At 42.7% G+C, this 26,911-nt stretch overlaps 4 protein-coding genes across 6 annotated transcripts; 3 read left to right on the top strand and 1 right to left on the bottom strand.

Moving 5' to 3' along the window:
* Positions 1–7: 7 nt before the first annotated feature.
* LOC135428577 (nose resistant to fluoxetine protein 6) lies at positions 8–3,585 on the top strand. Its single transcript, XM_064682643.1, has 9 exons — positions 8–286; positions 355–730; positions 792–865; positions 934–1,136; positions 1,207–1,319; positions 1,828–2,044; positions 2,102–2,274; positions 2,672–3,131; positions 3,220–3,585. Exons 1-9 carry the CDS (start codon positions 31–33, stop codon positions 3,454–3,456), a joined length of 2,109 nt encoding a protein of 702 aa, XP_064538713.1. The 5' UTR covers positions 8–30; the 3' UTR covers positions 3,457–3,585.
* A 1,663-nt stretch (positions 3,586–5,248) lies between these two features.
* Positions 5,249–8,339, bottom strand: LOC135428603 (nose resistant to fluoxetine protein 6-like). Its single transcript, XM_064682676.1, has 8 exons — positions 8,029–8,339; positions 7,586–7,937; positions 7,458–7,531; positions 7,187–7,389; positions 6,795–7,118; positions 6,539–6,720; positions 5,588–6,056; positions 5,249–5,523 (listed from the first exon to the last, which is right to left on the bottom strand). The coding sequence occupies exons 1-8, from the start codon at positions 8,321–8,323 to the stop codon at positions 5,254–5,256; spliced, it is 2,169 nt and encodes a 722-aa protein (XP_064538746.1). The 5' UTR covers positions 8,324–8,339; the 3' UTR covers positions 5,249–5,253.
* A 7,425-nt stretch (positions 8,340–15,764) lies between these two features.
* Positions 15,765–21,973, top strand: LOC135428586 (nose resistant to fluoxetine protein 6). Of its 3 annotated transcripts, none has more exons than XM_064682659.1 (8): positions 15,765–16,035; positions 16,094–16,463; positions 16,529–16,590; positions 19,905–20,208; positions 20,264–20,504; positions 20,975–21,123; positions 21,179–21,650; positions 21,726–21,973. In XM_064682659.1, exons 1-8 carry the CDS (start codon positions 15,801–15,803, stop codon positions 21,930–21,932), a joined length of 2,040 nt encoding a protein of 679 aa, XP_064538729.1. In that variant the 5' UTR covers positions 15,765–15,800; the 3' UTR covers positions 21,933–21,973. The 3 variants fall into 3 exon arrangements, with proteins under 3 accessions (XP_064538729.1, XP_064538727.1, XP_064538728.1); XM_064682657.1 differs by having other exon boundaries at positions 15,766–16,035; positions 20,936–21,123; XM_064682658.1 differs by having other exon boundaries at positions 15,770–16,035; positions 20,288–20,504; positions 20,936–21,123.
* A 2,982-nt stretch (positions 21,974–24,955) lies between these two features.
* Positions 24,956–26,802, top strand: LOC135428600 (uncharacterized). The gene is made up of 2 exons (XM_064682673.1): positions 24,956–26,234; positions 26,296–26,802. Exons 1-2 carry the CDS (start codon positions 25,481–25,483, stop codon positions 26,757–26,759), a joined length of 1,218 nt encoding a protein of 405 aa, XP_064538743.1. The 5' UTR covers positions 24,956–25,480; the 3' UTR covers positions 26,760–26,802.
* Positions 26,803–26,911: the final 109 nt, after the last annotated feature.

The raw sequence follows: 26,911 nt of genomic DNA, 5'->3' as shown, positions 1-26,911 counted from the left end.
GATTAAAGACAGCTGCAATAGCCGTGGAAAATGTATAAAATAGGCTTAACGCTCTTGCTGTGCGTCCTGGCGGCCGCCAACGAGTCCCTGGACATTGATCGTTATCAGCGGCTGATGCAGTTGCGCCCTCTGGCGGTTGAGTTTATCGACTATTATCGAAACATATCGAGCGGCGATCTGTTGACACCTGGCGCAGGGTTGCCCAATCAACAGGATCTGCAGTGTTTGACCGAGATGGCAATGCTCAGCCAGGGCGTGCAAACGGGCAGCATTTGGGCGCTGCGAAGTAAGTGAGATTTGTTTGCACCAGTAACCGCCCAACTGTAACTCTCCCTCTCTCTCTCTCTCTCTTAGTGATCGACTCTTGGGGCCGTTTGCCAGCGGGCATGCTCTATGGCAATCGGAAGGATCTGGGCAATTTTGATGAGTGCATTAGGGTGGACCAGCTCGCGGCCAGCACGGGCCAAAGTCTGCGCGGCAAATACTGCATGGCCAAAGTGTTGTCGGCCAGCATGTTGGGCGGCAATGTCGGCGCCCTGGGCATGATGAGCGTGCAGACGGCTGTCTGCCTGCCCGCCAGCTGCACGGGTGAGCACATGGAGACGCTGCTCCGTCAGTTTTTCAAGCAGCTGCTCAACATTGAGCTGAGCACCGAGACGCAGCTGATCAATGACGCCAAATGCCAGACCGCGGAGCGTGAGTCCCTTGATGGTCTGGCCATATTTACCATGTAAGTGTTGCCAAATGCTGCACTGCATCCGTCCAGCCAGCTCACAGATATGTCTTTACAGTGTGCTCATGTGTGTCCTGGTCGCTGCTCTGCTGCTGGCCACGCTCTACGATTACTTCCTGTGCGCGGATCAGAGTGAGTAGCTAGCTAAGCATAATCCCGCTGCTTCCGTTTTCTGATCGAGGCATTCCCCATTCTTCCAGAGCATTTGCCCGCCTTGGTCAAGGTGTTCTCGGCACGTGCCAATTCGCGTTCGCTCTTCCGCATTGTGGACAGCAAAACGAATCCAAATGTCATCGACTGTCTGCACGGCATACGCTGCCTCTCGCTTATCTGGGTGATTTACGGCCATGACTATTTCATGCAAGCCGTATCGCCCAACATTAATCTGGTGGATGTCATACCGGTTGGTTGGAACGCAACCTCAACTATTGCTCATTGGCCAAACTAATCTGCTTTTTCCATATATCCTCCAGTGGTATCGATCGCCCTTCAGCATGTTCATTGTGCACGGCCTCTTCTCCGTGGACACCTTCTACTTTCTCAGCGGCCTGCTTGTCGTTATGGTTGCTCTGCGCTCCATGGAGAGGTAACTATACAGGGAAATCCCCCGAATTGAAAAAGAATTCGGTTCAGGGTTCGATTCAATGGGATATCTGGCTTAGGCGAAGAAGTTTAAATCTTTAGATAAATTGTTGATGATTCATTTATTTTAACGAAAGATTTCTTATATATAAAATTAGCTCCATGGAAAGGTAGCTTTATCTTATACACATATTCAAGTCAGGGAAATCCCACGCATTGAAAAATAATTCGGTTCAGGGCTCGATTTATTTCAATAGAAATTATATCTCTTATATTTAAAATTAACGAGTTAACACCATGGGGTTAACACACTTTATCATATACACATATTCAATTCAAGGGAAACCCCCCAAATTAAAAAAGAATTCGGTTCAGAGATCGAACTAATGTGATATCTGGTTTAGACAATGAAGTTCAAAAGATAAATTATTGATGATTGATTTATTTTCATAGGATATATAGTAATAATAATAATATTAATTTACACCTAACCTCACTTTTCTCTCTTCCAGAACCAAGGGCAAGCTGAATGTGCCGCTGATGTATCTGCATCGTTATCTGCGCCTCACGCCTGTCCTGGCCTTTGCCATACTGTGCTACATGAGAATCCTGCCCATCCTGGCCACTGGTCCGCTCTTCAAGGGCCTGGCTAGTCAACTCTCGGCGCCCTGCGAAAACAACTGGTTCTTGACCTTGCTCTATGTGCAGAACTATGCCACCAACACGGTGGTAGGTGACAAGTGCCAATATTAATCTATCAATTCAAACTAATCTTTGTCATTGCAGTGCCTGCCCCACAGCTGGTATCTGGCCGTGGACATGCAGCTGTATATCATCTCGCCCCTGTTGCTGATTGCGCTCTACAAGTGGGGCAAAAAGGCCATTGCCGGCATTGTGGTGCTCATGCTGCTGTTGGCTGCCTGCCTCTTCAGCATGATGGTAGTGCGGGGCTACAGCTTGTAAGTATATAGCCTAAGGGCATTATTTGCCAGGCAGTTAACGTTACAGTGCTGCCAATTGATATTACTTTAACGGATGGCAACACTGTTAACAAAGAAACGATAGCTGTTAACTACTTAAACCCGCTCGGGTTTTCGAGCTTCGATAATTACTTTATCAATTACTCATCTTAATGTTAATTGTTAAAATATTTGCCAGGCGGTTGCAAATGCAGTGATGCCAGTTTGCAATTTGAATTTTGACTTGCTAGAATTGCAGTGCTGCCACCTGGTTGTGCGCGCAAATGGCAACGCTGCTTGCAATGTACATTCTAATATTAATTAGACAGCCACTCAATTGTTGCAGTTATCTTTTCCTTAACACGGGCACTGTTTAAATATTTTGTATTTTTTATAGATCTTCTGGTGGCATGTCCAATGAGATATATTTTACGACGCACACGCGCGCCTCGCCCTGGATAATTGGTCTAATCTTTGGCTATTATCTGCATGTGAATCGCGGCAAAACCGTTAAGCTGAATCCTGTGACCGTCTGGCTGGGCTGGCTCATCAGCCTGGGCCTGATCTTCACCTGCCTGTTCGCGCTCTATCCATATCAGGCGAATGGCAATCCCTTGCACATCGTTAATGAGGCCTTCTATGTGACGCTCACACGGATTGCCTGGCCCCTGGCACTCGTTTGGCTGGTGTTCGCCTGCAAATATGGCTATGGCGGATTGGCCAACAGCTTCCTCTCCAGCCCACTGTGGCAGCCGCTGTCGAAGCTCTCCTACGGCGCCTACATCTGGCACATACTCATCGAGATCCTCAATAGCGGCATCACGCGCACCAGCACCTACTTCAGCAACTATCAAGTGGTGGGTTATCTTTCGGATTATCTACTGGGCTTTCTTCCATATATCTATAATGTGCATATATATAAATGTGTCTTGTTTTTTTTTGCAGATGTTGCGCTTCTGGCATGACTTTGGCTTTACCATTTTGTTGGCCTATTTCATGTTCATTTTGGTCGAGGCCCCTTTCGGCGGCTTGGAGATGTTATTGTTGCCCGCTCGTGCGCCCAAAGCCCAGCCTCCTCCAGTTGCACAGAGTGTTCAGTCAAAGAGCCCAATAACTGAGCCGGAGCCATCGAGCATTGAAATTGCGCCAGCGCTGGAGCCCAAAACAGCACCGATTAGTTAGGTTGTGAGACGCTTTCTTTAATTTCTAAGTAGCTTAATTTATTCAAAACACATCAAATCTACATATTTATACATATTTAGCAGTATTTTTGAAAATTATCTTAATAATATGTGTTACGGCAACAAATCATTTTAGAAGATGCGATTTAACGGTTTATATTATCGATAATGCAACTATCGAAGGCCGAACTTGGCAGGGCTGCAATAGAGCTTATGAGTTCAGGGCTGCAAAATTCACGCGCTTAGAAAATGGGCCGTTACACTTTGAAATGTAGTTTACTTTTTTATGCTTTTAAATGGAATTCCAACAATATGCAATTACGAACAGCTTCACGGCTGTAAAACGGATCTGAGCCGAAATGATTTTGCTTTCATATTCCAATTAAATCTGGCTTATTGGATGCGGACACCAGCATTACGATTCGAATTCGAAAATCAGTTGAGCAGACCATCGATTCGATAAGGAGAGCAATAGAAGAGTCTATTCCTCTTTCAGTCGCACCAGACATAACCCGTCAAGGGTTCTGTTTAACAGATTATAATAAATATTAAGTTGGCAAACCAAAAATTTTAAGCCCAAACGTATGCAATCTTTTTACAAAAGCATAGAGAAGTTTTTAAAATCTGTTCGCTGCTTTTGGAGGTTTTTTTAAAGTGCTCGAAAATGGCATATTTTAGAATTTCGAATTCCATAATTTAGAATAATTATTTTCGAAAATGGAAACTTTTAGAAATTAATAGCCCAGAACTTAGAATATTTAGATGGGAAAATGGCAACATTTAGGATTTAGAATGCCAGAATATAGAGTATTCATTTTCGATTGAATGTAATTTTATTTCTATGAAAAATATTTGTTTTCTTGTTTTCAGCTTTCACTTTTAACATACACTTTTTAATTTTATTTATATTTTTTTCAAAAACTGCAAGGAAATGATCTATGAAAATTAAATTTAAAGTATTGTAGAGCTTTGCAGCGCTTAAAGTGTGTCTGTTTCTCAAATTCTTGGCATATACTTTAAGATATACTACAATACTATAAGTTCGAGATTAGCTAAAGGAGCAGGATGTTGATATTGATTCCTATCGATAACTTGAAGATGGCGTAAGTTATCGATGATTTGCTGAGTCTCTAGCTCTAAAAGTCCCTGAGACCCATGGACAGACGGACATGACCAGATCGACTCGGCTATTGATTGATTGATTGATTGATTGATTGTTAAGAATGTATATTCTTTATAGGGTGCGGGAGACCTCCTTCTGGCTATTACCATTAAAATCTTTTTATCCATTTTCATAGAGCTACTTCCTACTCATTCAAGTGCGTGACTCTATTATTTGTATTCAAATATTGATTAAAGTGTAGAGCATAATTCGAATTGTTTTCAATTGTGATAAGCCCGGCGGCTAGATTACTTAGATAGTGTCATGAATGGAACATTTACGAGTCATTCGAATTGGACAATAAAATTTCGTAGCACCTTATCAAATAGCCCATAAGTAGCCGACAATCGACTACGCCAAACTGATTCACAGCTGGCTGCCGTAAGGTTTAATTGCGATTATAGTCTTTGGACTGGCTTCGATCTGAAGGCCTCTCTGCCAGCCACATGACGAGCAAGTTCGGGGCACAGCTGGCACAGCTAATCGTATCATGAGGAAGGTCGTTTCATAGTTAAAATATGTTTATTTAAATACGTTTAGCTTACCTTAGGTTCTACTTAAGCATAAGTTTATATAAATATTATATAAATAACAAAAAAAAAAAATAAACTATTATTATTTATACTAATACACACTTTATGTGCTCGCAGGTGGAGCACTCGTCGAGACAGCAGGGCCCGCTTCCAGATCGGACGCCAGCTGTGGGATGGGCGCCTTCTCGTTGAGCTGTGGAGCTGGTTCCACGATTGCCGCCTGCTTGGACTCGGCGGAGATTGCTGCCTTTGGGCTGGGCCGGCGAACGGGCAGCATCAAGCTCTCCAGGCCGCCCAGCGGCGCCTCAATGATGATGTACATGAAGTAGGCGGTCAGCACGGTGAAGCCAAAGTCCGCCCAGAATTTCAGCATCTAACGGAAAAAACCCAGATGGGAGCAGCTTAGTTGAGTTCAAGGAACTGGCTCCAGCGCTTACCATTTCGTAGTTGGAGAAATATGTGCTGGTCTGGGTACGTCGGCCATTTATTTCCTGTATCATAATGTGCCACACGTAGGCCGAGTAGGAGAGCTTCGACAGGGGCTGCCACAGCGGGCTGGAGAGGAAGCTGTTGGCCATGCCCCCATAGCCCTGCATGCAGGCAAAGACCACCCAGCAGAGGCCGATCGGCCAGGCGATGCGGGTTAGCGAATAGTAGAGGGCATCGCTCAGCTGCGACAGATCCGGACCGGTCCACTCAACATATGGCAGCAGCACAAATTCGCACAGAAACAATATGGCAAGGGCGGCTATCCAGCCGGTCCAGACGGCGACTCGGCTCAGCTTGAAGGATTTGCCACGATTCGCGTGCAGGTAATAGCCGAAAACGCCGCCAATTAGCCAAGGTGTGCCGTGCATGTGAGTGCCGAAATAGAGCATTCGACCATCTGGACCATTTCCAGCGTTTCTGCAGAGCAGCCGAAGAAGATAGTGTTAAGTGAGGTTAGGTTGGGTTAAGTGAGGTTATGTTGCGTTCGCGTGGGGTTAGAATAGGATTAGATAAATGGCATGGAATAGAAAGCTCAAGATTCCATCATTTGTATTCCATTGTAATACTTTACAGCCTTTCTGCAGAGTAGCAGAAGAAGAAGAAGTGTTAAGCGAGGTTAGGTAGGGTTAAGCAATGATATAAAGTGAGGTTATGTTGGGTTAGGGAGGGGTTCGAATGGGATTAGATAAATGATTAATGGGAAAGAATGCTCAATATTCTATTATTTGATTTTAGTTGTCAATTTTTACAGCACTTTTGCAGAGCAGCAGAAGCTACAGCAGAGCATTTAATGTTAAGTGAGGTTAGGTCGTGTCAGAGTGAGGTTAGGTTAGGGTTAGCTGAATGTCATGGAATTGGATGGTCTACTTTCTATTATTTAATTTCCCTCAAATACTCACTTGGCGAACATGGAAATATTCTTGACCATCATGACGGTAAACAGCCAAACGGTTAACAGGACTATGAGCACCACAGCGCCAATGGCCGCCTTTTTGCCCCATTTGTAGAGCGCAAAGAGCAGTATGGGGGAGAGTAGATACATCTGCATGTCCACGCTGAGGTACCAGCTATGGCTGAGACACTAAATACACAGTGAGAACCGTTGACATGCATGTTAAGGGTGCCTGGTAAATATGTCGCAACCATTGTACTTACAATATCATCGGTGGCATAGTTCTGCACATAGAGCAGCGTCAAGTACCAGGTGCGTGAGCATTTGCTGTAATCGTCGAAGCCCTTATTCAGCGGACCATCGACCAGCACCGGTATCATCGTCATGTAGACCAGTATGGCCATGGCCAGGAGAGGGGTGAGCCGCAGATAGCGATGCAGATACATCAGTGGGACATTCAGCCAGCCCTTTGTTCTCTCCATGGAGCGCAGCGCAATCATTACCACCAGCAGGCCGCTCAGGAAGAAGAAGGTGTCCACGGCGAATACGGCTTGTATGATGAGACGGGCGAAAGGTCTCTCGATCCACTGAAAAGGACAATAATATGTACTTAGGAGTCTCTTCTTTATCTTCTTCTTCTTATCGTATCGCCTACATGGATCAGACTGCCGTGGTTGATATTGGGAGCAACCATGCCGAACATGTACTCGTGTCCAAAGACCACCCATATGAGGGACATGCAGCGCATGCCATGCAGGCAATCGATGACATTCGGATTGGATTTGGGCTGGGTGATGCGGAACAGGGCACGGGATGTGGCGCGTATCGAGAAGACCCTTATCACGGACGGCAAACGAGCTGGCAATGCAATGATGGAAGATTTAGTATGGAGATGGAACAGGGTATCGGCTTCGGGTGCTACTCACTTTGATCGTGGCACAGAAAATAATCATATAAGGTGGCAAGAAGTGCGAGTCCAGCAAATATGGAGAGGAGCACACTGTAAAGTCCAAGGTTTAGCAACGGTTAGTTCGAGAAGGATGTTCGCACTTACATTGCCAATATGGTCAGACCATCGAGAGGTTCACGTTCGTCGGTGCGGCAAGTGTTCTCATTCACCAGCTGCACGGTGTTTGTCACGCCGAGAGCCTGCTGGACAACCTGGTTCAGGAACGTGTCCATGTGTGCCGCCGTACACGAGGAGGGAAAGCAAATGCCAATCTTGAGCTTGCTGCTCCGCATGATCGGCGAATCGACGCCCAGTAAACTGAGAAAGGGCAACTCCGCAAGACAGTATTTGCCCCTAATGGCATCCTGGCTAATCTTGATGCACTCCCCATAGTTGCCGATATCGACCAGATTGAGGTACAGTATGCCCGACGGAATAGAGCCCCACGCATCGATCACTAGAGAGAGAGAGAGAGAGAGACAGAGAAAGAGAGGGAGAGCGTGAATGTGATCCTTTGTTCAAATGGGAATCGATCTAGGTCAACACACTTTTCAGAGACCAATAGCTGCCCGAGGTTAGACCCTTCATCCACAGACTCATATCGGCCATGCACTGCAGATCCTCCGTGCTCGGCAGACGTGTGCTGGGTATATCCAAGTCCTGCATCGTTATGTTTTGAAAGTATCGTACGAAATCGACGCCCAGAGACTGCAGCTTCATCAGTTGTTGATATTCCTTCGGTTCGATGTGATATTCCTGTGGCAACTCCACATCCAGCCCCATGGCGCTGGCGAGCACCAGGGCACAGAGCAGGTTCAGCAATGTTGCCAACGTCTTGACCATGTTCGATCGATTTGGGTTTGGGTTTGGCTTTGTGGACACCGGGACCGTAGGTTTTTATATAGTAATGCCCATCGTGGTCGGAGAACCTTTCGTCGTATTGTCTGGAGATAAGCGATAGCGCTTACCCCGAAAGACCTTTATCTGGCATGTGTGTGAAGTGCTTTGCATGGGTAATCTGTATATTAGTGTATAAATGTTTTTATACCCTTGCAGAGGGTATTATAATTTTGTCGTGAAATGTGTGACGCATAGAAGGAGACATCTCCGACCCCATAAAGTATATATATCCATGTCCGTCTGTTTACATGCGTACTAGTCTCTCAGTTTTAAAACTATCGTCATGAAACTTTGCAGAAATCCCTCTTTCTGTTGCACGTAGTACCTATGTTGGAACCAGCTGGATCGGATCACTATATCATATAGCTACCATAGGAACGATCGGTCGAGAATTAAGTTGTTGTATGGAAAACTTTTTTGTTTTGCAAGATATCTTGACCAAATTCAGCGTTTATTAGTTTTACTATGCTCTTCTTATATTTGCAAAATCCTATCAACATCGGACAACTATATCATATAGCTGCCATAGGAACGATCGGTCGAAAATTAAGTTGTTGTATGGAAAACTTTTTTGTTTTTCAAGATATCTTAACCAAACTCGGCATTTATTAGTTTTACTATGCTTTTTATATATTTGCAAAATCCCATCAACATCGGACAACTATATCATATAGCTGCCATAGGAACGATCGGTCGAAAATTAAGTTGTTGTATGGAAAACTTTTTTGTTTTTCAAGATATCTTGACCAAATTCAGCGTTTATTAGTTTTACTATGCTCTTCTTATATTTGCAAAATCCTATCAACATCGGGCAACTATATCATATAGCTGCCATAGGAACGATCGGTCGAAAATTAAGTTGTTGTATGGAAAACTTTGTTGTTTTTCAAGATATCTTAACCATACTCGGCATTATCTATTTTCCTTGTGCTTCTTAGATACTATGAGCATTATGAAAAGGTTGGGTCTGCAAGGGTATTAAATCTTCGGCTTGCCGAAGATAGCCCTTCTTTATCGTTTTTTTTTTGTTTTTTTTTTCAGGAATTGGGTTGTTGTCTTCAGGGGATATCAAGATTTGCGTTTAAAGTGGGCAACCGAAAGTAGCTTTCGATTATCAAGTCTAATATGCCATGCCAATCAATGCCATTTCATGTTATTCCACAGAAACAATACAATATGGAAAATGCTATAAATGCAAGACGAAGTTCAAAGTAAGCTAATAAATCAATCGATCTGGATTAAGTTATGGCTAATTTTTAACCGCTCAATTTTCGGGAAACACTTCTGCGGACTTTAACAGAAATTTGCCATTTGTTTATGACCCGAATCAACTGAAAATTCTGGAAATGTGTGTAAACATATTTTTGATCACGATGACGAGATAAATAATATAGCTATTCATTTCCTTCTGTCTGTCCGCCTGAAAGACTGAAACACCTGAAAGCTAGAGACTTAAAGTATATATTCCCTATTCCATGCGCTTCGTTTCTTCTCTCGATATCTTCTTCTAATATTACTTAAAATCTATTTCGAGGGATAACTCCAACTTTATAAGAGCTGGATACACAGAAGATAGATTTTTGTAGAGAATAGTTCACTTATTGGATACCTTTTTCGGTCCTTCCTCTGTCTGAAAGACAGCATTGCGCCGTAGACCCTTAAGCTCTGAAAGTATCACAAAGATCGGACTATAAAGACCGAGTGTTAGGCAAGAACGCATTTTCCAGAGAAAGAGCAGAACCCTCCCGCGTGTTGTGTATTAGTAAAATTTCTTGGTTCTAGATTTGCGTGATTTGGCCGTTTCCTTTTAATTGAATCCGTATTCTGTAGTCTTTAGACAGGCACCAATAGAGACCAATATGCTCTTTATCGATTCCCGAACAGAGCATGATTGTTATTTTTAATATTTATAGATTGGCTGAGACCAGAGTGTGCCGTCGTCCAGTAGCCCATAAAATAAACACTTGAGTTATCATCATCAAATTCCTAACTAAACACTTCAAGTCTCTGTTCACAGGTGAGTCACATTCAAAATAAGTTTGTGCAGCGAGTTAAATTGGTTTAGTCACGCGCCTAAAGTTAATATACATAATATACAGAAAATTAGCATATTTCTAATTTTACTCTAGAGTTTTTCCTGTTTCGCCCTCAACGTGGGGCAACAATCGGTTTTATCTCAACTTGTTATGGCCCCATAAAATCCTAACCTTGCCCCATAGCAAAGAACCGCCTTGAGTCTTTATTAAACCAATTAACCACTTGGTCAGCCAACTGAGATATTGATTGTGTGTGATAGCACCCACCAGACCTAGTCCCAACCTAGTGCCACGCCAGGCGGTCTGTGGCCAATTGTTCGCCCATTATCTGCCCCAGTCTCTGATAATCCAAAGACACGAGCATGCGACATGATTGATATGTGGATCGAATTAATATCTCTGATCTCAGATCGTTTTAATTCTTTGTGTTCTTAATCATAATATTCAATTTAATTAGTAGTTCATTGAGCAACTATTAACCGGCTTTGCGCGGTCTAAGCATTTGGTTGGGGAAAAATAAAACCTAATATCATACTTTATTGATTCAAATGGATCGGATTGGTTTGTCCGATTTATGTCAAATTTAGAGGAAAATCCCACATTTTTAATTGGCCTTACGAATTATAATATACTTAAGTTGACAAATTAAAAAGTTATGAATTTACACTTCTGCAAGCCTTATTTTCCATTTGCTGCTCGTGGTTATGGGAACTATTATATGTGTGTGTGTGTGTGTGTGTGTGTGTGTGTGTGTGTGTGTGTGTGTGTGTGTGTGTGTGTGTGTGTGTGTGTGTGTGTGTGTGTGTGTGTGTGGTGTGTGTATGTGTGTGTGTGTGTGTGTGTGTATGTATGTATGTATGTATGTGTATGTATGTATATATGTATGTATATATTATATATGCACTTATATATATGTAAATGAAAGTATGCATGTGTGTATGTTTACCTTTAGATGCGTATTCTTAACTAATGCCCTCCTACTCGATTCTCATAAATTCAAGTAAGCCTCATAGCCTTCACTCATAGTCTTTAAAATTGAAGGAGGCGGCTTGAGCAAAGGAGGAGACGGCGGCTCTAACCAAAGTGGAGGCGGCGGCGGTATTTCAAGTAGAGGAGACTTCAGCTTGGGCATAGGAGGAGATTGCGACTTCAACTAAAGAGGAGTCGGCGGCTCTAATATTGGAGGAGATGGCGGCTTCAAATATGGCGAAGGTAGCAGCTTAACCAAAGTAGGCGGCGGCGGCGGCATTACAATTAGAGGAGACTGCAACTTAAAGAAAGGAGGAAACGGCAGCTTTAACCATGGAGGAGCAATGGAGGTTTACCTTTAGATGCGTATTCTTAACTAATGCCCTCCTACTCGATTCTCATAAATTCAAGTAAGCCTCATAGCCTTCACTCATAGTCTTTAAAGTTGGAGGAGGCAGCTTGAGCATAGGAGGCGGCGGCGGCATTACTATAAGAGGAGGCTGCAGCTTGAGCATAGAAGGAGACGGCGATTTCTACTATTGAGGAGTCGGCGGCTTCAACTATTGAGGAGTCGGCAGCTTGGGCATAGAAGGAGACGGCGGCTTCAACTATTTAGGAGTCGGCAGAAGCAGCAGGCGGCGGCTTCAACTATTGAGCTTGACCAAAGGAGGCGGCGGCTCTAGTATTGGAGGAGATGGCGGCTTCAGCTATTGAGGAAGCGGCGACGTCGGCTTGCACAAGGGAGGAGGCAGAGGCCATTAAAAAAAACTGGTACGTATTATAAACAAAACTATGTTTTATTATATTTAGAAAAAATTAACTATTACAATCGTATGTAGACACGTTGGTTTGCATGTATTTGCGTACATACGTGTATGTATGTATTTGAATATGTGCGCATGTTGAGCTGAGCTAAAAATGAACATAAAACATATTCATATTCATTATTGCTCTACTATGCGATTCTCACTAACTCAAGTAAGCTGCGATTTAAAGCTAATAAACATTTTCTGTGCTCTTCTGTTCTTTCAGGGATGAGGCTAAATACTGCTAGATGACGATCAAATAATTATGCGTGTGAATTGTCAGGTGAGTACGCAATTATATATTACCATATATATTACATATTATACTGACTGACTGACTGACTGACTGACTTATTGGTGATCAACGCAGAGCCCAGTAGACAAGTAGACATGGAGTTCAAGATAGTTCTAGCTAGATTTATATTTTCGACGGGCGGCAGCTGGGAAATAAAGTTATTTCAAAAATGTTAAGCTCAAAACTTGCCACGGACAAGGCCGGGGAATACCCGCTGGTATATATATATATATATATACCCTGTAAATGGACATCTTAAAATGTTTGTTGTCTGTAATTGATTCAACAGACAGACGAACAAGCAAAGCACAACTTATTCATTTCACTTTCTGAACGAGTAGAATGAAAACAACAAATATGGAAATTTACATTTTTTTCTCCACCCGAATTCTTTTTGTTGTAGTGCTGAAAAGTAAAAGTAAGCACGTTTGACTATTTAGAAATAAAAGTTAGCACTTTCGACAGTAAATAACATTATTTCAGCTGCTGTTAACTAGCTGTTAACACGATGTTAACAAGCTGTTAACTGTAGCTGTTAGAACAAATGCGCACATCTCAATCATAAACGTGACTTTGCTTGAAATACTTAATATATTCTTTTCGCATTTTGAAAGATGAGAATGAAAGCAACAACAAAAGGAATTTATACATTTTCCCCCTGAAATTCTATTTGTCATAATACTAAAAGTAAAAGTAAGCACTTTGACTCTAATTAACATAATTTCAGCTGCTGTTAGCGTGCTGTTAACTTTGGCTGTTAGAACTAATACGAAGATCTCAATCATAATCATGACCTCGGCTATAATTCTCAATATTTTCTACTCACTTTCTTAAGAAATAGAATGAAAGCAACAACAAACGGAATTTAAACCTTTTCACCCCGAAATTCTATTTGTAATAATACTGCACTTTAGACTCTAATTAACATATTTTCAACTGCTGTTAACTGGCTGTCAGCTCGCGGTTAACACGCTGTTAACTAGCTGTCAACTAGCTGTTAACACGCTGTTAACTGTAGCTGTAATTCAACCTAGCTACATTTATGGGCATTACTTGCTTATATAATAGCTCGCCCATTAGGTTCTTAATTATTGTAAATTGTAAATTGCGTATTTGTGTGTGGCAGGTGGAGAACACGTGTTGGCCGAGTTGAATGAACCCTCCGCGCAACTAGTTTTTATAAATATCAAATCATCTATTGTCGATCGTTACGCAGCTCGGTTGGCAGTGAAAGCTTGAAAAGCTTCCCAGCCACCTGAACTTTTAGCCATTTTTAGCACCTCAATCAAGAGTTATGCCTGCCGTCAAGGTCGCAGCTGTCGAACGATTCGTATGACACTATATTATACGCGACTATTACGAACGTGATTTTTCGACTTAATGATAGAGCTTTGTTCAAACAATTGTTTGCTTATCGGTTGTTGCTCCGATTGTGCAAAAAACTACAAAAAAAAAAAAAATACAACAAATTGAGAGTGCTCTCTGCCCGTCAGGGGTTGGCTGAGAGATACCCTGTAACTAACTGAAATTTGGTTAAAAATTGTGTAGCTAAAATAATGCAGGATCTGTGTATATATTAGATGTATTATACACATTATTATATAATATATTATAATAGGTATATATTAGATGTTCCTTGTTTCAAAAACAATATTTATCGTTTGCTTGGTAACATTCTATATATTGAATATATATGCATATATATATACATATATGGAAAAATTCTAGCTCCAGGTGGGGCAAGGATTGTTTGCAAAATATTAACAACAACGCAACGAATGTCAAGTCCTAAAGCCTGCATGGCTAAGCTGTTCGAGCATCGGACCAATAAGCGAAAGGTTGCTGGTTCTAATACAGCTGAAATATTCCTATATATAACGACATATTTATTGAAATATATATAGAGAAAATATATGAATATTAAATTAAGTACAATTATATCATCTTTTTACTTTGATTAAAACATATCACATAGAAAAATTACTTCGTGATTAGAACCAGCAAACTTCTGCTTCTCGGTCCGACGCTCAAGCAGCTTAAAGCTCGCAAGCTTTTCAAAATACCTTGAAAACGGTTTTACCCTAAAATTTTGCTCATATATCAACAAAGAGTGTTACCAAGCCAACAAGCTGTGTCGGAAAAGCTTTCTACGATCAGATATTTACAGGGTATACGAATGAGAAAAGAAAAATTGATATAGAGCCATGACGAATTTGTCTTGTTCAGGCAGATGGCAGCTCAGCTGTTGGATAATTGTTGTTAAGTAATTTATTAAAAAATAATAAAACAAGTAAGAGGTTCTAGTCGGGAGCTCCCGACTAGGGGATACCCTGAACCCTCTTCTTCCGACAGGCGATAGGTATAAAATGAAAAATACTTGATATATACATATATACTATTCTAGAAGCTACATGTCAAGTTTGGTGACTCTAGTTCATAATTTTTGCCGATTTTTATCGATTACTTGGAAACGGGGCAAGTTATCGAATATCGGAAACAAACTCGATCTGCGCGGGGAGTAGGAGGACCTACATCTAAAATTTCAAATCTCTAGCTCTAATAGGTTCTGAGATCCTTGCGTTCATACATACAGACAGACGGACGGACAGACGGACAGACAGACGGACAGACGGGCAGACGGGCAGACAGACGATCGACTCGGCGGGGAGTAGGAGGACCTACAGCTAAAATTTCAGGTCTCTCGCTCTTATAGGTTCTGAGATCCTTGCGTTCATACATACGGACGGACGGACGGACAGACGGACAGACAGACGGACATGGCTAGATCGACTCGGCTGTTGATGCTGATCAAGAATATATATACTTTATGGGGTCGGAGATGCTTCCTTCTGCCTGTTACATACATTTGCACAAATACATTATACCCTTTTTACCCATTTTCAATAGGTGCGGGGTATAAAAAGGAAAAATGATTTTGGCAGCAAGCATTAACTTATTATATTAGAAATTCCCGCCGGCTAACTATGCATATGTATATATATATATATATATATTGAATAAATGCGACTGGGCTGATCCCATCTGGGCAACAGTCGAGTCGGAGCTGTTCTGTCTATCGGTCAATGCACTAATTTGTATGTTATTGTTTTTGTTTTTGCTAGATTTGTGCTTGAATGTAATAATAATTTCGACTTGTAGTACCTGCACTCGCTGAGAGCGGCGCATGTCTTAGATAAACCGCAGAGCAGGGGAATGCGGTTATCACAAGGCGGGCCGATTAGAAAATATCAGTAATAGCCGCGTTACGGCCGTATAAATATGAATCGCATCGCGGCCAACGGCCACAATTGGCCATGGCATTAGAAAAAGTCCGGTTGCTGCTCCTCCTGCTCCTCGGACTGAGCCGCGGTGTGATCGCCTACAGCGGGGACGAGCTGCTCACCTGGCTGCAGCACAGCAATCTTGGCTATCAGGTGCTGCAGCAGGCGCCCAACACCAGCAGCCAGCAGCCGGCGGAGCTGCTCTGCGCCGGCCAGGTGGCCCTCCTGCTCCAGGCGGCGGATGCGCACGTCCTGCCCGCGCTGCAAGGTAAGCCAGACGAATAACAAAGACTCCGTTTTTGATCTGAGCCAATTGCTGCTCTTAGTGCTGGATGCGTGGGGCAAGCTGCCGCATGGCCTGCTCTATGGCCACTTTAGCGATCTGGGCAACTACGAGTCCTGTCTGGGTCTCAGTCTGGCCATGCCCACTGCTGCTGCTGCTGTAATTGAGACCAAATACTGCCTGGCGCACATACAGTTCGAGGGTCTGTTGCCGCAGACTCTGGACAGGATCAACATCAATATAGGCGCCTGTGTGCCGGCCACCTGCAGCGCCGCACAACTAAATCGCTGGCTAAACAACTATCTTCGGTTGCTCTTCGAGGATGCAGTTGCTCCGGAGGCCCAGCTGGTCCAGGAGGCCAACTGCGCCCTCGCCGCCAGGCAGCCCCTGGCCCCGCTCGACTGGTTTGCCGTGTAAGTCAAATCGACCCAATATAATGAATATATATAATACATGGGGATTCGCCTAATCTTCACAGAGGTCTGCTCATCTTTCTGGCCGTGCTGGTGATTCTGTGCACCCTCTTGGACTACATCAACGGTGAGTCGATTTCGCATTAGACTGTTGCATAAGCTCGACACTGATAAGATTCAGCTGATAGAGCTGGCCTATCAAGGAATTATTGACGTATATTTGTAGACGGGAACTACCTACAACTAAATAATCTGAAGGAGCTGAGCTCTCATAAAGTTGCATAAACGAAATGCTCCCGAACCAAATATTCTTTCAAGTACTCTCTCTCTCTCTCCCTCCTTCTCTCTCTTTCTCTTTCTCCATCTATATATCTCTCTCTCTCTATCTCTTTCTATCTCTCGCTATCTACCTATCTTCTTCCAGCTATATGTTCTCAATGTTCCATTCTTTCTCGCTCTATCTTTCAGTTGAACTAAGTTTTTACAGCCCCGCCTATAAATACCCTGTAGAAAGTGAACAGTTAAAAAAGGGTATATTGGTTTTGTGTAAATGTATCTAACAGACAGAAAGAGGCATGTTCGACCCCATTAGGTGTATATATTCCTGATCAGCACGAAAAGCTGAGTCGATAAATATTAAAAGAAAAAAAATTATATATCGATTCTTATCGATATTGCATTTTCACAATATCGAGATATCGTGAAACACATTTTTAACTCGATCCAGCGTGTTCTGATATCTGCTTGATATCTTCTCCTTTTTACAATATCGATAAAAATCGATAGATATAAGTATTTAGCTCTTGTAGTCACAGACATGACTGGCTCGACTCAGCTTTTCTATCGATAACAAATCGATTTAGAAACATGCTTTTTAAGCATAAATATTATTAAGCTCAAGATACACGAAATGAGCTTAAGTATAGGCTCTCGTATGATATATACAGATTATACACAGCGAGGGGCGGCATGTTTTTGGGTCTGAATGTATAAAAGGATGACTTTGAATGTTTAAAATGATGACAGAATTTATGTAAAGGTAGCTGGGCGCAAGGCTTAGGGTATTTGTTAGTCGTGCACTTTCATCATTCCTTAACCTTCCATCCCACTCTTAGCATACTTTAGACCCATTAAAAGATGAGTACAATTTTGTATATTGCTGCTGTGTAAATCTATGTAAGAGCCAGAAGTAATCGATCCTTTGGTCCGATTATATATACGAGTAGATATCGGTAATTATAAGAGCTAGAGACTTTGCAAGCTTGGAGTGTGTGTATATGAGAAGAACAAGCATTTCGTTTTCTTTCTAACAGTATATTCATAATTTTCTTAGAATCGATAAAAATCGATATATCGAAAATTGTAGAAATAAGAAATTCGAAATGAAGAAGACCTTTGCCCGTTCCGTATAATTGTTCTTGGTTAACTCACGAATGTCTGGTCGTATCCTTGATATCATTTAACTTGTTTTTTTTTTCTTTCTTATATGATATATGCGTCATTTTCTTAAAATCGATAAAAATCGATGCATCGAAAAGTGTAGAGTTAACAAATTCGATATATTTTCGAATAGATGAAGAAGACCTTTGTCCGTTCCGCACAATTTTTCTTGGTTTACTCATGAATGTAAGGTCATATCCTTGATATCATTTAACTTGATTTATATATGCGTCATTTTCCTAAAATCGATTAAAATCGATATATCGAAAACTGTAGAAATAGGAAATTCGATAAATGAAGAAGACCTTTGCCCGTTCCGCATACTTTTGCTTGGCTAACTCACGAATGTCTGGTCGTATTCTTGATATCATTTAACTTGTTTTTTTTTCTTTCTTATATAATATATGCGTCATTTTCTTAAAATCGATAAAAATCGATACATCGAAAAGTGTGGAGTTAACAAATTCGATATATTTTCGAATAGATGAAGAAGACCTTTGTCCGTTCCGCACAATTTTTCTTGGTTTACTCATGAATGTAAGGTCATATCCTTGATATCATTTAACTTGATTTATATATGCGTCATTTTCCTAAAATCGATTAAAATCGATATATCGAAAACTGTAGAAATAGGAAATTCGATAAATGAAGAAGACCTTTGCCCGTTCCGCATACTTTTGCTTGGCTAACTCACGAATGTCTGGTCGTATTCTTGATATCATTTAACTTGTTTTTTTTTCTTTCTTATATGATATATGCGTCATTTTCTTAAAATCGATAAAAATCGATACATCGAAAAGTGTGGAGTTAACAAATTCGATATATTTTCGAAAAGATGAAGAAGACCTTTGTCCGTTCCGCACAATTTTTCTTGGTTTACTCATGAATGTAAGGTCATATCCTTGATATCATTTAACTTGATTTATATATGCGTCATTTTCCTAAAATCGATTAAAATCGATATATCGAAAACTGTAGAAATAGGAAATTCGATAAATGAAGAAGACCTTTGCCCGTTCCGCATACTTTTGCTTGGTTAACTCACGAATGTCTGGTCGTATTCTTGATATCATTTAACTTGTTTTTTTTTCTTTCTTATATGATATATGCGTCATTTTCTTAAAATCGATAAAAATCGATACATCGAAAAGTGTGGAGTTAACAAATTCGATATATTTTCGAATAGATGAAGAAGACCTTTGTCCGCTCCGCACAATTTTTCTTGGTTTACTCATGAATGTAAGGTCATATCCTTGATATCATTTAACTTGATTTATATATGCGTCATTTTCCTAAAATCGATTAAAATCGATATATCGAAAACTGTAGAAATAGGAAATTCGATAAATGAAGAAGACCTTTGCCCGTTCCGCATACTTTTGCTTGGTTAACTCACGAATGTCTGGTCGTATTCTTGATATCATTTAACTTGTTTTTTTTTCTTTCTTATATGATATATGCGTCATTTTCTTAAAATCGATAAAAATCGATACATCGAAAAGTGTGGAGTTAACAAATTCGATATATTTTCGAAAAGATGAAGAAGACCTTTGTCCGTTCCGCACAATTTTTCTTGGTTTACTCATGAATTTAAGGTCATATCCTTGATATCATTTAACTTGATTTATATATGCGTAATTTTCCTAAAATCGATATAAATCGATATATCGAAAACTGTAGATATAAGAAATTCGATAAATGAAGAAGACCTATGCCCGTTCCGGATAATTTTTCTTAGTTAACTCATGTTTGTCTGATCATATCGTTGATATCATTAATCTTGATTTATTTGCATTCAAGTCTTCAGCTTTTTACTGCAAGTGGAAGATATTTGAGTAGAAATCGTTTTCTAACTCAGCTAAACCCAGCGAGAGGCTGCCTAAACTTGGTATGTGAGTTCTTAGGGAAAATAATAAAATTTCTGGGGAAATGCTAATATTCCGATTCTTATCTAGAAAGCTTTTTTATTAGGAAATGCTAATCATCGCAATTCTTATATAGCTCCGCAGCAAATGTTGGGCGTCTTTTCGCTGCGCCAGAATCTGCGGCAATTGTTTCAAATTTCCAGGACGACAACGACGATACCCTGCCTGCACGGCATACGCTGTCTGACCATCATTTGGATCATCTATGGCCATGATTATATGTTCATGCTGCTGGCGCCCAACGTGAACACATACGAGGTGGTCGCCTGGGCCCAGACACCCTACTCGATGCTCCTCCAGAGCGGCAGCATATCGGTCGACACCTTCTTTCTGCTCAGCGGCATGCTGCTCGTGATGGCCACCCTGCGCGAACTGGATCGGTAAGATTCAGCCCCCCCCCCCCCCCTCCCCCTCCAAATCGTGTGCTTCCCCCAGCCTCTTGTTTGTTTGCTTTGACAGTCAATCGGGACGCCTCAATGTGCCGCTAATGTATCTGCATCGGATTGTGCGCCTGACGCCCGTCCTGGCCGTGGCTGTGCTCCTCTTCATGACCCTCTATCCCCGCCTCGATAGCGGCCCCCTCTGGCAGCAGTTCACCAGCTCCTATCAATTGTGCACCGACACCTGGTGGGCCACGCTCCTCTACGTCCAGAACTATGCCGCAGCCGGACGCATGGTAAGCAATAGCCTTAATCCACTATGCTTAAGAAATGTTACATTTTCACAACTTCACATATTGCTGTTCCATTGGCAAATGTTGGTTGTCGGTTACATGTGAGTAACATATGCCCACTTATTTGTGCCTTGTTTATGAGCTGAAACTTCCATTAAGATCGGACTTTAAAGACCGAAGCTAATCAAGACTGCATATACCATATATGGAGTGGGGGTAAGAGAATAAGAAGAAGCACAACCGTTACAAAAAATTTCGCTCTTGTGTATAATGGAGCTTCTTCCTATGTATTTAAAGAAGAAGGAAGCATTCTAGGTTGGGCTCAGGGCATCTTCTAGTCGGGCAAGCCCGAGTAGCGCACTCTAGACTGTCAATATATATCTATAGATAATATAGATTGATCTAACCAATTGTTGTTTCTCTATGTTGGCCAGTGCCTGGGCCACTCCTGGTACTTGGCCGTGGACATGCAGCTGTTTCTGTTGTCGCCGCTGCTGCTGTGGCCCCTCTGGCGCTGGCGTCGTCGGGCCGCTGCCGGGATTGTGGTGCTGGTGGTGCTGCTCTTTGGCTGCGTCTTCTGCATCATAATGCTGAACGAGCTGAGCGTGTTCCAGCGTGACGGGTGAGTGGGCAACAGAATACTTCTGTCCTGGCCAGTCTTAAGCTCTGCTCTGCAGGAATCTTGGCGGCGACAGCGTGGATATGCGCATGATCTATTATACGACTCACGCCCGTGCCACGCCCTGGCTAATTGGCCTGCTCTTTGGCTATTTTCTGCACGGCGAGCGGGGCAAGCGGCGTCGCCTCGCCGGCTGGCTGATGCAGCTGCTCTGGCTGCTGGCGCTGCTGCTGCTCGTCGCCGTCATCTGGAGCGTCTATCCGTATACCCAGCCGGGCGTCGCCCCGATGACGCCGCTGGCGGGCGCCTTCTATCTGTGCTGCAGCCGCATTGCCTGGCCCCTGGCCCTCTGCTGGCTGATATGGGCGTGCCAGAGTGGGCGCGGCGGCGTGGTCAATACGCTGCTCAGCTGGTGCCTCTGGCAGCCGATCTCGAAGCTCTCCTATTGCCTCTACATCTGGCATCTGCTCGTCGAGATGCTCAACACGGGCCGGCTCAAGAGTAGCCAGCATTTCTCCAACTATGATGCGGTAAGTTTCTCTTCAGCTCATCTCTTCCGCCTCCCTCACTCCCTCTCTCTCTCTCTCTCTCGCTCTCTCGCTCAGGTGCTGCACTTCTGGTCGGACTTTGGCATCACGCTCCTCGTCTCGCTGGCCATGTATGTCTGCGTGGAGGCGCCGCTTGTGCGTCTCGAGCTTCATTTGCTGCGACGACCGCGACAAGCAGCTGCCCATCCGGCCACGCCCACTGTTTCCATGGCCGTTATCATGACGCCCTCGAGCGTGTCACAGCAAAATCTAGTCGAAGCCTAAACGCAAGTATTCCAATTATATGCCAACGATAGCACCCGAAACCCGAAACATCTACCTGTAGTTTTTGTTGATAGACACACATACATATATACATAGATATATATACATATATATATATATATATGTATGTATGTATATGTTTTTTGTTTTGTAATAAACTATTTGAGAGTCTAGAAATGCAATTCTCGCAGTTTTTGCAAAACAACGAGAAACTTGTTCAAATCTAAACGGCATTTTTATGCGGCATATTTTTGTGGTCCAAACTTAATTTCAAAGCTCATTTATTTTTGTATACTCTGTTCAGTTAGGGAAAAGCAGTATATCGGTTTCAAACCGATTTGTGACTTTTTAAAAAAGAAAGTAAATATGATGATTCCACATTTTTTGAAGTCCCTTAAAATTTGGTAAAAGCCTTAGCTGTTCTAGCAGGAATACTATGTATTGTAATTTTCTTTTTTGTAATTTGTTGTAAGTGTATTTTCTAGTCGTGCACACCTTTTGCTCTGTGCATAACATTACAAACTGTTATTGTTATTGTTTTTGTTTTTGTTTTTTTTTCTTCCAATGTGTAAGCTTAAAGGTAGTTAAACGCATTTCTGGGTTAAAAGTCCATTAGCGACTCGCACGCAACACTCGACGAATTTTCAATTTTTTTACACTTGTTGTCTGACGTGAAAATGAAAAGAAAAAAAAAAAAGAGAAAAAAACAGAGAAGAAGAAAAAAACACAAACGGCCTGCTGCCATTTTTCGCAAGTCACTTTTCACATGGTTGCCAGACTCGCCAGATTCCGGACCAGATTCGCTCTCTTTCTTTTTGCCCCACCCCACCAATTTGCCCCCCTCGCGCGCGCTCACTCCTTTTCTTCTTCTCTTTTGCTAATCGCTCGACTTTCGATTTCCGTTAGTCTGCTTATGTAAACGCTGCGGCCAAAGCGTTTTCCTTTGGCTTTGTTTATTCGTAGTTAATTAGTTTCCTTTTCATTTGTTTTTAAGGCTGCAAGCTGTCTGAAATTTGCCTTCCACATACAAATACATAAGTATATATGTATGTATGTGTGCGTGTATTTGTGTGTGCTTATAATGCCTTGTTAATTGCATGTTACGAGCCACTTGAAGTCGTACAAATTTACAAATTACCGTTGAATGCTTTTCAATCAAATCTATTTCGCATTCGCATTCGCCTTTTGCATTCGCATTCACATTCGAACTTACATTCGAACTCGAATTCGAAGTCAAGTAGTTTGCATTGCGCCGCAGCCAGTAACTCAGCTGTGTAAACAATCGCCCAAAAAAAAGCCAAGATCTTTTGGCACTGTGCCAAATATACTTATGTATCTATGTATATATATATGTATATGTATGCATATATGCATGGTTATATATATGAACTATGTGTGTATGCATATTTATGTACGACTAGTGTGCACATAACTAAAAGTAAAGGCAGTTGATTGCTAAGCAAATGCATAAACATAACCTGTACGATTAAGTGTGCGCGTCATTGGACCAGTATGCGACTGCGCGCATACCCTGTAAAGCGTAACCAGCATTAATTAACATGGGTTTGATTTGTATTTCATTAAACGTACGCAATTGTCATTATATATACACAAATTATTATTAAATTATTTATGTTACATGAGAGGAAATCGACCAGAAAGGGCAATCGATTTTCAGAACCGTTTGGCATATTATTTTATTATTCGGAAGCAACTTGAATTGAGTCAATGCAAAAGAGCATTTAAGATATCGAATATCATGGTTTGAATCAATATTTATTTTTTTTTTTCCATTAACCAAACTTTTTTCTTCAAAAAAATATTATAAAAATATTTAAAAAAATATTTGACAATATTTATTTCTTTTCAAAAGGTATTCTGCTTATAAATAAAAATACAATAAAAATAAATAATTTAAATAAGCAACAAGCTTACTAAAAGCTAGCTATAGATATACCCCAATATGTGTTACTTGCAGACACGCCAGCGGCTCGTACCCCAGTGCACATATCGTTACAGGGTATTTAAATTAAAACTAAATGCAACAAGTCGAGCTTAAATAATAGTTACACGAAAATTTGATGCATGTGTATCATTATAATCAATGTGCGCACAGTGGTAACGCACAGCGATCATTTTCATACCTTGAACCCATGGAAAATGGCGGAAAATTAGTGTAAAATGTTGATGTGAAAATGAATATGGCAGGCTGAAAAAGGGAGAAAAGGGATATTAGCTATAGCCTAAGTATAAAGTAGGACTCTATTTGGCATGTGTTTATATTGTCGATATTTCAACATTGCCATAAATTCGATAAATATCGATTTTTAAAAAGGTTGGAGCAGGTTAAATAAACAAGCAGATATTGCTGATGGTAGAGATGGAGAATTAGGCATCTATATTTGACAGTCATTTTATTTATATTAAGATTTTTTCTTGTTGTATAACTTCTCGAGATTCTTCAGCATAGAAAAATGTTTTCTTTTGGAGGCATGGCTCCGAACACTTTGTAAAGACCAAGCTATAAGCCCAGAAGGTATTAAACAGGTTAAGATAGTTTTCTAATCTTGTGGTGTCTAAGGAGAGAGAGAGAGAGAGAGAAAGGGAGAGTGCTAGAGAGAGAGAGAGAAAGGGAGAGGGAGAGTGAAAAAGATAGATAGAGAGAGAGAGAAAAATATGGCTAGAGTGAGAGAGAGAGAGTGAAAGAGAATTGAAGAGAAATAAAGAGAGAGTGAGAGAGACAAAGAGAGAAAAAGATAGCAAGAAAATAAAATTAAAGAGATAGAGATAGAAAGAAAGAGAGAGAGACAGAGAGAGAGAGAAAAAAAAAGAAAGTGTGAGATACAGAGAGATAGAGAAAGAGAAAAAAAGAGAGAGAGAGAAAAAAAGAGAGAAAGAGATAGATAGAGAGAGAGAGAGAGAGAGAGAGAGAGAGAGAGAGAGAGAGAGAGAGGGAGATAGAGAGAGAGTGAAAAAGAAAGAAAAGGAAAGAAAGAGAAAGAGAAAAAAGAGAGAAAGAGAGATAAAGAGAAAGATACAGAGAGATAGAGAAAGATAGAGAGAGAGAGAGGAAGGCAGTTGGAATGTTTGTTGTGGCAGCTCGCCGCTAGTTACAGGGTAACTATCAGTCGGAACTGGAGCTGGCTAACTGGCTGGGATTGTGCCGTTACCGTTAGCTAACAATATACATATGTGACCGACCCACTGTGCTGGGGTCGCAAGCTGCACGAATTATTGAGTGCCGCAAAAAGTAGTGCAAAAGTAATTGTTGCGACGCACAGAACCCGTTGATAGCCGTCGCCGTCGCCGTCGCCGTCGCCGTCAACGTCGCCAGAGACAAAGTGGCTGACAGTGCGCCCGAGTTGGCTGGTGTTAACCCGTCTAACTCGTTGGTTTTGGCCACTTAATCCGCAACGCCCAGGCGCGTGTCGGCCGAGTCAAGGCAGCCAACTGGCGGCGCAGGCAACGGCCAGTTCTGATTGGAACGCCACACAGCGCGGTACACCGAGCGCTCCACTTCGAGTTCCAAGCGCCACAATCTCGACAGGATGCGGTCCGCATGTTGCAACATCCTGCTGCTGCTCGCATTGGCGACGGCGGCGACGACGACGACGACGACGACGGGCGGGCAGCAGCTGGAGCGCGTCAAGCGCGCCACGGTCACCCTGGACTTTGGCCTGCTGCTGCGCAATCTGCTGCAGAAGAGCGCCGACTTGTCTAACGTCAAGGCGAACATTACGCGCAACATAGTTGCCGCCAAGACGACGCGCCGACCTCCGATGAGGACGACCGCAAGCCCCACCACAGCGGCGCCACCACCACCGCCGCCACCGCCGCCACCACCGCCGCCGCGACGCAGGCCTCGTCCGTTTTATGGACCCAGCTGGTGGCCACGCCCCTATGACTACTATCCGCATCAGCCCTTCGACTATGACTATGACGTGGCACCGCCGCCGCCGCCAGCGCCGACAACAGCAGCGCCTCCACCTCCGCCGCCGCCGCCGCCGCAAAAACCTCCACCGCCAGCTGCCCCCGTGCCCAGACGCGTGCGTCCAGCCCCGCATCCTTTGGGCTACAATTACTATGACTACGACTATGACTATGATGCACCAGTCTTTACACGTCCACGCCCGCGACCACGCCCACAGCCGCAGCCGCAGCCCGCACCACCGCCGCCGCCGCCGCCGCAGCCAGCACCAACAGCGCCGCCATCGCCGCCGCCGCCGCGTCGTCCACGTCCGCATGCGCTGGCGCCTGCCCAGCTGGCCGATCAGCTGATCTATCAGTACGCACAACCTGCCGGTAAAATACGCAAACTATTAACTAATTGTCGTACAATTGGATTCTCTCCAACACTTTGCAGGTATCTACTCTAAGCCCCGATCCTTCAAAGACGCCGTCGCTGCGGCTGCGGCTGCGGCTGAGGATGAGGCTGGGACTGGGGCTGGGGCTGGGGCTGAGGCTGGGCCAGGCGATGCGAATGCCGAGACGGCAACAATTGATGATAACAGCAGTTCCATAAACACCGATGACAACGATCCAAGTGATGAGGCTGAACCGACGAGCAATCCAGATCCAAATCCAATCCCCAACCCAAATCCGAATCCGAATCCGAATCCCAGCCAATTTCTGGTCAACTATCCGGACGAAACGCTGAACGTTAGACTGACGCATGATTCCCAGCAGCCCGCCAAATTCAATCCGTATGATCTGTCCACTGGCGGAGCCAACAGTCTGGGCTTCAATCATTTCAACAGCTTCAACAGCTACCCAACATCCTCCTCCACCTCGCCAGGGTTGCCACAGCCGAGTTACTATTTGCAGTAAGAAATTTAATGTGTAGTTTTTTTTTCCTCCATTTTTTTTTTTATTTTTTTTCTCTCAATCATTCACAATTTGCTACTTTTGTATATACAATTAGCATTACAAATATATATATATGTATATATATACAATAAATATGTCGTAGTTTCTAAGTC

Source organism: Drosophila montana, unplaced genomic scaffold (assembly GCF_035044405.1).
Source record: "Drosophila montana isolate Dmon_TW-CO22-7 unplaced genomic scaffold, ASM3504440v1 contig_2482_1, whole genome shotgun sequence".
NCBI classification, from domain to species: domain Eukaryota; kingdom Metazoa; phylum Arthropoda; class Insecta; order Diptera; family Drosophilidae; genus Drosophila; species Drosophila montana.
Note: the sequence above shows the minus strand (reverse complement) of the source record. Positions and strands in the feature narration are given on the sequence as shown.